We start from the raw sequence: 11,700 nt of genomic DNA, 5'->3' as shown, positions 1-11,700 counted from the left end.
TAGCCTTTAGTGCACACAGGATTAGCATTGATTTTGCTTCCTTATCTATGGTACCTTTTATCATAATGTAGTTTCCTAAGTGACTTGCCCAGGGTCAGACAGCTAGTAAGTGTTAAGTGTCTTTGGCTGGATTTGAACTCAGGTCCTCCTGAATCCAAGGTCAGTGCTTTATTCACTGTGCCACCTAGCTGCCCCCCGTTAATCTCTTTGAATTTAATCTATTTTATTGTTGATTTTGTCTGAGATCATGGTTGCTGCCTGCTTCTTTGTTTTTTTCCTAATGCATTCTTCTCTACCCCTTTTGTTTGAACTCTCTGTGTACCTGTCATTTTTAAATGTGTTTCTTATAAGCAGCATCTTGTTGGATTCTGATTTTTAATCCATTCTGGTACCCTTTTCCAATTTATAGGTGAGTTCACCACATTCACATTGAAAGTTACAATTATTATTTGTGTATTTCTGTCCATCATCATTTTTGCTCACTGTATTTTCTTGGCCTCTCCTTTTACCCTAACCTTCCTCTCATTTACTTCTACTCATTACCACTGTCTTCTTGTCAAGTCCCTTATCCCTTTATTGAATCCTCGCCCTGCCAAACCTGAACCTTGTCTTCTACACGTACTCTACTGTACACAACAGAGAAAATCACTCAGTTGTCCTGATTGGGTCAGTCAGATTTCCCATACTGTGTTTTTATGGTATGTGAAAATGTCGTGTATTTGAATCTAGATGCCTCCTGCTACATCTATACAATTTGTCTATAAATTCATTCTACTCATAAATTGGACGTGGTTATGGCTAGAATGGCCTATTTTTCCACCAGCACAACCTATTAGATAGTCTAGTGGCTATGAATGAGAATAAATGCTTCAAATAACAGTAACATACTATAAAGAAAGATGAAAATACCTTTTAGCATCTATTAAAAGTGGCATCACTCTTCTTTGATTTCTAGATATCAATGAGAAAAATCTGAAATTCAAGGTAACAAAAAATGTTTATTTTATTTCATGCAATTTTATGTATACTGTTCCATGGATAATATAATCAAATTATGTATAGACATTACATATACGAACTGGAATAGCTTTAAGTAAGGATTATTAGATTTTAAAAGTTATATGGTAACAGGGTGTGTGGTGTGTGTTTGTGTGCATGTGTGTCAATGTGTGTATAAGTATGTTGACTGGTGTGAATATGTGTGAATTTCTGTGCACGTTGGTTTGAATGTCTATATTTATGTAAATGAGTATGTATGAACTTGCATGGGTCTATGTGTGAATACATATATTTGTAGTTTTATAAATATGTTTTTGTTTCTATTGGCATGTATAGAAATGTCTTCCTATATGTATGTATGTAACATGTGTATGGTTCTATATGTGTATGTATATTGAGTAGGTGTGTATGTTTGTGTAATATGTATATATGAATGTGAATATTGTGTGTGCCTGTGAATAACAAAAATTTTTACCAAATTCATACAAGATTTATCCTCTATTCCAAAGGAAAATCTTAAATATTTGCCTGTTTGTTTTTTTTTTTCAATAGGCCCTTTTCAGTGTGTCTTGTCAATGTTTTTCTGTGCATGACCACAAGACCCTCCCCTGTAACTTGAAAAGCTAGTGGAATATGAGCTTTAGGACAGGAAAGGACCTTGGATATCATCTAGTCCTACCCTCTCTTTACTCCTGATAAGGAAAGGGAGGACTAGAGAGGTTAAACGAATTGACTAATGTTATAGTCATAGTGAGAAGTGTCTGAGATAGGATCTGGACTCAGATCCACTCTCAGATTTCTCATCTAATAGTCTTTCCTCTATTGAATGGATTATATGAGAACAACACAGACACCTAAGAGTAATCGTCTGTGACTAAGAGGACTGTACAACAAAGAGCCAAATTGATATGGTTCTACAGGTACCAAAGAGTCAAAAGCAAGTAGGGAAAAATGGTTTTGATCAGTAGACATTTGTTATTGATTCACAAAAATCTTACCGGAATATGGAAAACATATTTCTTTTCTTCTTATGGGTTTTCGTTAACTCTAGAAGTAAGAATAATTGAGTGAGTGAAACACAAAAATATCCTAATGATATTTGCAAGAGATAGCTGCCACCTAGATCTGGCATTCTCCTACAAGATAAGGTGGCTGAACCCTAGCACGTCCAGCCTTCTTCTTAAGGCTAACTATCCATGAACTATGTCAAGACAATCTTTGTCCCCTCCCTCTCCAGTGAAAGCTGGATTTGAGCAATGCAAAGACTAATTGTTCAGCAAGAATTCAAATAGCCTAGCCCCAACTCAATGGTGTCAGAATGATGCTCAGCAAAAGCAGTCAAAAAAAAAAAATGCTAGCTAAGGACGTGCATCACTTGTTTGGGCTCTTGTAGGCCTAGACTCATTTGGGTAGATAATTAATCCCTTAAGGAGAAATCTTTGGATTCACAACAGCTATCAGGACTGCAGTGAAGTGAGGGCACTCACTATTCTGGAATATTCACTATTTTGGAATAGAATCAAAGTTGCACCAACCACCTTATGTAAAGGTCGTTATCTGTCTAATAACTGGCATAGAAACCTGGTCCATTTTATGTATTAGGCTAATATTGGATAGAATGTGTGTCACTAGAAAATGGTACTGATACCATATATCATGAAATCTGCAACTAGGAAATAATTTTAATAAACTCACAAGAAGAAAAATCCTTCATATGTAACCCCATATTTCAATTGTATAAATATTCAATAATAGTACTGGGGCAAGGTCATATTTTATAATTATTCTTTATCACCTTGGGAAGGACTAGTGATGGTTAAAGAAGGAGGCCATTTAACTCTAAAACTAATTTTCACTTTCTGAAACAATATACTATATTAAATTTCCACTAAAAGTTACTTTGCCCTTTGCTTAATATGCCAATGTGAGAAAATAATAATTAAAAATGAATTTCTTGGGGGGACCCAGAGTTCAGTTTCAGTCCTTTCCCCCAACCACATACTCCAGAATGTCCGGTTCTTGAGGAACTTCAGAAAATCTTTTCTGGGACAAACCCAAGGGAACAAAAGAAATGGAGATAGATACTTTTGTCTAGGTCTGTGAAAAACCACACTTGGTTAAAAGTAAAAAACAGACAAATAGTCTTCTGTGATTAAGAAAACTGTCTCAGATTCTAAGAACTGTTCTAGGTTTCGATATTATAAAGATAGTGAGATTTTAGTTGGATGGTATTCTGTTTCTATTCTGAAGGAATTCTTCCTGAAATGGTATTATGAGGAACAATTTATTATAAAGAACCACAAAAAAAAAAAAAAAGAACTGGTCCAGGTAACAGCAGTACACATGGTATGTTAAAGTGGTTTCTACCTCAATAGTTGCTTTGAATTTATGATGTTTTGCTTACCATTTGATTATTTTTTACTTGAATTGCTACCATGAACCACAACAGCTAGCTAACAGTACCCATAGAGGAAGTGGAGAACTGATTATCTCTAATGAAATTGTGAAATTTTCCCTTTTTGTACCAAAAAGCTTGGGTAGTGTCTTCATGGGAATGAGATTATCTAGGGTTCTGAAAACCAAAATGATGTGTACAAACATTTTCCTGGTGGTACTAGGAAGCCAATTGGGCTGAGTGAGGAGGGGGCTTAGACTAGACTTGAGGGGATCTGCACTTGAATAAGGTGACTTTGATTCAAGGGGAGTAGAGGAGGAGGGAGAGATGGGTGGCAAGTAGACTATTCAGCAGGCAATTGTGGTAGTCCAGGGTCGAGGTGATGAAGTCCTGTACCTAGGTTGTGACAATGGAGAAGGGAAAAGAAACACCAGGTAGAAAGTACCAATTTGGGGGTGGTAAAAATCCACAGGTATTTAGTTGGCACCTGATGGATAGGAGAGGTAAGGAAGAAGGAGATGTTGAAGAAGACACCTCAGCTGTGAATGGGGGGAGTAGGAGGATGGTGGTACCCTCAAATAATATCAGGGAATTCAGGGTTAAGGTAGGACTTAGGAGAGCAAGGATCTTGGTTTTGATTCCACAATTCCTGAGTTGAAAAAATCTAGGGAGTCAGTGGCTAATGAATGAAATCAGCACCTACCTAAAATTCCAGACAGAGTACTGGAAGAACACTTGGAGAAAATATCTCTTTCCCCAAGCTAACACACGAAGCACTTGAAGCACCAACCGCCAACCGCCTTCACCCAGTGCTCTCCAATGGAGAACTAACTGAGCCCCCTTTTGTTACCTTGGAAATGAAGGGAAACATTTCCTTTGTGATGTAAGCAAGACTGGGCATTGGCTGTTGGGAGTACTGCTCACTGTAGAAAGCCTGGTTTAGGTGACACATCACAATTGTCCAGCTTCAAGATGGGGAAAATGTCCTTGCTATCTCTTTTCATAGGCATGAGGCTTTTGCTTAATAATTTATTTTTCTCTCATTTGTTTCCTGCTTTCCAGCCTGGAAACATTGGTGCACTCAGGAGAGAAATTAAAAGGGTCACTCTAGGGCCACCCCTATGATCTATCTTCTTCCAAGTGACCCTTGAATCCAAAATCCTCTCTGTTTCTTTCTGAGAAACAGAGGCTTTACATTAGAACATTGTTTCAAAGCAAAACACTAAATCTTTCTTGACGGCAAGGATGGGCTTATGTGGGAAAACATGACAGTTTCTTATAAGTTTCTCTACTTCCCAAATAAATTGGAGTGTCCTAATATGCTATGGCCAATTGCATGCCCCCATCCCTGGGAACTGATCCTACTTGGGGTGAAAATGGCTCCAATCCCAGGCGCGCTGACCCGTGCCTTTGCCTCTGGGGGTTCGAGGTGTGGGTCAGGAAGCCCAGTCTTAGGGCAAGGCACATGGGGTCTGCTCTGCCAGGGTCAAGGCCTGGGGGGGAAGGTGGGGGCGGTGGGGCACCCTGATGCACCTGCTAGTCTCCTAGGCCTTCAGCACAAAATGCAGGCCATGCATGTGCCCAACCAGGAGCACAGGGCCAGGCCCGGACTTTGGGCACCAGGTTCTCAGGCCCACAGCAGGAGCAGCAGGAGCAGATGGGCCAGGAGGCCTTACTCACACTTCAGAGGGCTGTGCCCTCCAGTAAGCCTTCCCACTCATTGGCCAGTGGCCCTGGATGCCCTGCCCCCAAAGGTCCTGTGACAATGGGGCTCTGGAGCTCCCTCTCTCCAAGGCTCACCTGAGAGGTCCCTGTTCTCCAAGGCCCATCCCCTCTCACATACATATTCAGTTTGGAGGAACGAGGCCAGGCCATCCCAGAGCCTTCTGGACTCTGCCCAGAGAGGCAAGGCAGCTTGTTCCTGCCCAGCAGCCTGAGGGGCAGCAAGGAGCACCCACTATTGGCCTCAGAGAGGAAAAGGGGCATCCAGGTGGTTGTGGGACCTCTGTGCCTGAGGTCCCCCTTGTCCCTGAACCTGAAAGGACTTGGGGCTACATGGGAAGTGGGGGAGGGGGAGGGGACCAACCCAGGCTACGTACCAGTGGAGAGAAAGGTTTGGAGTGTGAAGGGGGTCTTGTTGGCTCATGCGGGGATACTTTTGAGGTCCATGGGCCTAAAGATGGAGAGAGAGGCATGATAAGGCTTTGGCTGTTTTCCATGTGATCAATGACACTAGGGATGACAAAAAGTCCAGGTTCACTGGTATCTGCCAGTGCCTGGCATCCTATGGCATGGGAACCCAGCTTTCCAACACCTGATGTCTCTCTTCTGGAATTGGACCAGAGCCATCACTGGGCAGTGCCTCCACTTGTGCATGAATTGGATTTAACAGAGGCAGAGCTGAGCCCAGTAATCAGACTCACTCTCTCTTCCAGGGTCAGCTAAGCCCCATGAAAGTCAAGACTGCCCATGGCCTGGGTGGCAGTGCTGTCTTGGATGGCTGACCCAGTTCTAAGTACTGCACAGTGCCCCCGTTAGCTATCTTCATGTCTGCTGAAACAATTGTTCTCATTGCCCCCATTCCCTGGGGAAGGTCTTCAGATGCTTTGGATAGACGTCCGCCAGCTCACCATTGGGTTTGAGGCCTGCTGGTTACTAACCCTCAACCTGATTTAGTCCCTCTGCTCAGAAAGAAGGTTTACTGAGCTGTGGCTGCTGTCCATGCTTCAGCTCCTTGGAACCACAGGGCAGCCTGAGGTGAGAAATGGACACCAAAGGTGGATGAGAATCCCTGAAAAGGACCCAGCAAGCCCTCACACCAGAAGTGCTAGTCCTCCCTGAAGACACGTGTCTAAAATGTGTAGGATTTTAGCCTGGGAGCTAAAAGCCAGTCTGTGTCTCCTTGGCCTCATTTTGCCATCAGCTATAAATTCAGAACCATGTCCTCTATGCATGTGTGAGACTGCCCCTAGGAGCCAGAGGAAAGGCATGGAATTCGAGACAAATTCTGAGGGTAGGACAGAGAAAGAACAAAATAATGATTCCCAGGTAAATGCCACTTGGAAAAAGGAGTGCTGAAAGGCAGAATGAAGTAGGGATAGGAAGAAGAGTTCCATGGCAGAGCCAGAGAATGAGGCAGAGATGAAGATGCTGTGAAAGGAAGGAAGGGTATGAAAAAATGGTAGGGAGAACTGTGAAAATCCGAAAAGACCTGAGCAGGAGCAATCCAGGAATACATTGTCATCCCAAACCCCTGCTATTTTTAGTTTCCCTTTATCTAAAGGGAAACTGATTCCAGTTCCCTTTGGAAGGCATTTTGCACACTTTTGAAATCACCCAACTGGAGACAACAGGTCTCTTTGGTTTGTTCCTATTTCAGCTGGTGGATTGTAACATTTCCTTCAGAAAGTTAATGACAAAATTATGTTAAAATGCCCATGATCACTTAGGAAGTGAAATCATGTTAACTTGAATTTGGATGAAAGATTTGTACTTCATTGTCTTTTATAATCAGGGAATGGGCAAAAAAGGATGATAACAGCCCTGTTAGTATCCTATGGCCTAGAAATCCCTTTGTACTATTCCATAACTGTTGAAGGGATGAATATTTCTAGAGGAGTAAAATCCTTTCCTAAATAGAACTTTTTTCCCATCTCACTAGGACACAAGGCCTGATTGGTAAGAAATGCCATTCTGACCATGGAGTTTCATCAAGCCCTACCTCTGTTCTTTCTCAGAAGCCATTCTTCTTTTTTTGTGGTTTGTTTTGTTTTGTTTTGCTTTGGTTTTGTTTTTTTTTTGTCGGGGCAATTGGGTTTAAGTGACTTGTCCAAGGTCACACAGCTACTAAGAGTCAAGTGTCTGAGGCCAGATTTGAACTCAGGTCCTCCTGAATCCAAGGCCAGTACTTTATCCACTGAGCCACCTAGCTGCCCCCAGAAGCCATCCTTCTTGCCTTCTCATATTGTAGGAATGAGAATGTATAATTTCAATGGTAATTGCTTCTCAGAGACCCTTGCGCTATTCTTTTTTAAGAGTCACAATAAAGTGACCAATGCAGAAAGAAAACCTAAATCCTTGGCAATAGAAACATGAGGCTGAATCCCTTAGATTCCCTGTAAAGGAATTCAGCAGAATGTGTCAGCAAAATGTGATTTTTTTCACATCTGCTGATTAGACATCTGTTTGGGCAGACTTTTCCTATTTCAACTTGCTATGATTTCTAAGAAACACAAAAGCTCTTAAACCTTCCCATTCTTTGTACAGAAAATCTCAAATTCTGATATCTTGGAAGAGATATGATAGCACTTTGACATCCCATTTCCTTCCTGGGTACAGAGGGGCCTGCTAGATCTTGGGGAGTTGTCCACATGATGGTCTCTCTTCTTATCCAGTTCAAGCTCAGCTCTGATTTTATTTATTTATTTTTTTTAGGTCAAGCAGTTTGACTTTATTAGCCAAAGGCAGGTCTGGCCCCCTAAGTGCTCTTGGGTGGGAGGGTTCGCTTCTTCTTCACCACCACTGGCTTCTGGCTCCGCAGGATGGCACTGGCTCGGCGCAGAGCGGCCATGCAGAGATCTGTCTGGTATTTGTTCTTGCGGATGATGTGCCGGACACTGTTGAGCGTGGCCCGGGCATTTTTGTTGATGGTGGTCCTCACATAGGAAGCGGCGGGCTTCCTCTGACCTGCCCGGCGCTTCAGCACCACCATGATGCCCTTGCCGTCGGCGGCCGGCTCGATGCCCACTGTCTTCCGGTGGATCAGCCCGTTGTAGCGGAAGGAGTTTCGGGCCTTGAGGTTGTTGGGCTCGGTGCTGTACGTCTGCATGTTGCTCTTGATGAGGAAGCTGGAGCAGTTCCGGAGGACCATCCACTGCAGATGCGCCGACATGGCGGGGGCTGCTCTCGTGGCGACTCCCGGAGACGGAAAAGCCTGATTTGATATTATCTTGCTAAAACCTAGAGTTGAAAAGCCCTGGTCTATACCATGGACTTAGAACAATTCAAACACTAGGTTATTTTCAAAGCTACAAAAGATCAATATTTTTCATTTTAAAGAGGTGAGGACCTGTGGATAAAGATGGATATTGAGATTTGACTAGAATAGCCACTCAATAGCATCATGCCCTGCACCACTGTCATTCAGATAACATTTTCTTGTTTACACTTATATCTGTCACTTGGCTTTTCAGTAATCCTTCCAGGTATGTCAAACTACCTTATGGGTTATTGTGTGGGTTTCTTGCTGAAAATTCTGATTTTTAAACAGATTTCTTTATCATTTAGTGAAGAATGTGCTAGTCTGCTCTCCAGACTTCTTTGCAAAGAGGACGAGTGCTGTTCCATCACAAAGTATCTCCCACCCCTGAGGTGAAGGGAGAGGGAGCCATTCCTTCAAGTCTCAGGTCTAGTCTCTGGACTTGGAGGAAGGAAAATAACTCCACTTCTGCTCCAAAATCTTGCTCCCTCACCTCAACTGCCTGAAGTTTGAAGGACTACCCTGAAGTCATAACACTAGGGACACCAAAAAATCTCTTGACATTTTCCATTTTTCACCAACTCCCACTGGTCATGTTATCCCTATCAGAGTGACCCTGAAGTCTCACTGCTGTCAGGAGTACAAGCTTGCTCTCTGTCACCCTGTCTGACCTCTCTTCTTCTCATCAGCCTCAAAGAAGCACTCCTGTCCCTACACCCAATCCCCATTCCCCAATTCTGAAGCTAACCATCCTTTCATTTGGGTTCTTGGGAAGATCTCTTCCACAGGTTAGAAATTTGATTTTAATCTTAAATCTTTTCTTTTCCCACTCCTTCTGTCTTTTGCCTCTCACTGAGCCCTGCCTAAATCCCTGCTGATGACACTGCTTAGGGATCCCCCCTTTTAGAAGGGGCTCGACATTTACTCTTCCCTTCCCCACACCTGACTCCTGGTTCCTTGTCCAGTTGGGGGTGAAGGAATACTCATGGTTCCCATCTCTAGGCTTGCTCTCTGCCAGTGTGATTCACTAACCTCTCTGGGTTTGAGCTTCCCTCAGTCCATACCTGTCATCCAATCCAAATTCTAATAGCTCTTGTCTGTTGATTACCAGGACATTTCCTTTCTTTCCTCAGTAAGTTTGCTGCCTGGCTCACACCCTTTCTTCATGCAAACTCCTGCTCTCCTACTAGGGGATTTTCAACATACTCCCTCAAATGCCCTAACCTCCCAGTTCTCCTCAACATACTCATTTCCCATGACCCACTTCTCTACCCCACCTCAGCCACACACAAAGGTGGTCATACCCTTGATCTTGTCATCATCGACAAATGTACCACTGCCATGTTCATGAACTCTAAGATTCCCTTATCTGATCACAGTCAATTGGCTTTCCTCCTCTTTCTCCTCTGACTTCTGTAACGATTGGAATGACGCCACCTTCTGGAGACTTACTGTAGAAGAGTTCCTCCCATGAAGCGAAGGTCTTTGAGGGCAAGACCAGGAGTCTTTTCTTTGGCGTCAGGAAGTGACGCGGGCTAGTGGGAGGAGGAAGGAAGAGACTGGCGCTCAGTCTCGCTCTCTTTCCTCTGGACTCTGGTGGAGAGCGGAGCTAGAAATGCGCTCTCTCTTTAATAGATAGGAATCTAGGCCTTTCTCTCTCTTTACCAAATTCTTATTCTCCTTAATAAATGCTTAAAAGTCTAACTCTTGCTAAAGCTTATAATTTATTGGCGACCACTCATTAGATATTTTAGACAGTTTAGCTAGAATTTTAGCCCTTAACAGATGGCTGACCACGAAGAGGAAAGCTAAACCTCAGTCTTCTTCTGATCTTCTGGTTGGGTAAGAGATTTCCCCCACGCTCTCCCTTTAACTGCTAAGTACTGGTGTACTGGCTGTGTTTTCCTTTAGATTTTTTCAAATGGACCTTTTAAACTCCCTAATTACCCTATTTTTTATTTTAGTCTGTTTAACCAGACAAGTGGGAGATAAGATCATGTTAATGCTTTGTTTTTGTGGATTTTCTATTTTTCTTTTTATTTTTGTTAGAAGAGCCAGCAATGTACTCACACAAGGAAATATTTCCCCCTCTCCCAACCATGCTTTTTCAGAGAAACCTGAAGAAATTCCTGCAGCTTTTCCCAGTTCTAACACTAATTGTTGTTCTAATTTTGCATGCCTGGAGGCAATGACGGACCCTCTAGAAGCTTTTAATCCCCTAGCACCTAGAGGCAAAGTCAGGGAAGAGGAATCCAGACCTGAGTTCAAAATCAAGTCTGATTCAAATTGTGCTGGTCCCTCCCCTCCTCTCCAGACCCCACCCTCTACTCCTCCCATGGCCAAGCCCATTGCTTCCCTGGCCTGGGAAGTCCAGAGATCTAATTTCTCTAACTACATTTGCAGCTTCAGGCTCAGCCCTTCTCCAGCCTGGCTGTGCTTCTGAGACAACCTTAGAAAACCCTTTAAATTCCAGATATGCTCGTTTTGTTCATAATTTTGCTAACCCGCTTTTGTCTTTCATTAGTAATCTTATAAAGCATTTGTATGGTGAAAAGACTGACAGACAATATAGAGGGGTTAAAGAAGAAAAACTTAAGCTGAATAAGAATGACAATCATCACCATAGTTCAAGACTCCGCTTCTTTTGCCATGGAAGGGTATATATTGTACAGAAATGTAGAAGTAAGCAGCAAGGTATTGATATGAGTATTGGGGATTTTAGATATCGGAATCAAAAGTGTTCTGAATTCACTCAGAGTATTAATGTCAGTTCAGAGGTTACATAGGATTTCTATGCTATTACATCTACATTTTGAAATTAATGGTATGGGCTTATTTTCATAGAGATTTTCATGCTTTTGAGATTGTGTTTTATACTTAGTTTTTAAAACAAGGAGAACATTTGCAAAAACTTTATGGTCATGTGATCAAGTTTATATTTTATAATACTCTTATTAATATTAAGTTCACATTCATTTAGACTTCCTTAGTTTGAATTTCATTGTCTTTTATTGTTCCATGTGTATTTTCTTCTATTCATTTGTCTATCTAATTTTGAAACATTGCAAGATGGTTTTGATATCATAATACAATGTTAATTCTAGGAGTATTGTGCTCCCATATTCTGAGTTGTTTGTTTTTGTTATTTTTTCTCAACTGATTATTTGATCAAACTCTTTAAACCATTTCCCTGGCAAATTGGTTGCCGTGGCAAGTGCAAATTGATTCTAGAAGTATTATTTTTGATAAGCATATTCCAAAAAAAAAAAAAAAAGAGGGGAACATTTGTAAAAGTTTTCTTTTTTCAAAAAAAAAAGTTTTCTTTGAG

The 11,700-nt window shown here is 42.0% G+C and overlaps 1 protein-coding gene across 1 annotated transcript; it reads right to left on the bottom strand.

Annotated features, from left to right (window-relative positions):
* Positions 1 to 7,871: 7,871 nt before the first annotated feature.
* LOC122751538 (60S ribosomal protein L28-like) lies at positions 7,872 to 8,321 on the bottom strand. Its single transcript, XM_043998614.1, has one exon. The coding sequence runs from the start codon at positions 8,283 to 8,285 to the stop codon at positions 7,872 to 7,874; it is 414 nt and encodes a 137-aa protein (XP_043854549.1). The 5' UTR covers positions 8,286 to 8,321.
* Between the last annotated feature and the right edge of the window lie 3,379 nt (positions 8,322 to 11,700).

The sequence above is a fragment of the Dromiciops gliroides genome, chromosome 3 (genome assembly GCF_019393635.1).
Source record: "Dromiciops gliroides isolate mDroGli1 chromosome 3, mDroGli1.pri, whole genome shotgun sequence".
NCBI classification, from domain to species: Eukaryota; Metazoa; Chordata; class Mammalia; order Microbiotheria; family Microbiotheriidae; genus Dromiciops; species Dromiciops gliroides.
The sequence above is the reverse complement of the archived record's forward strand: the minus strand, read 5'-3'. Positions and strand labels throughout refer to the sequence as shown.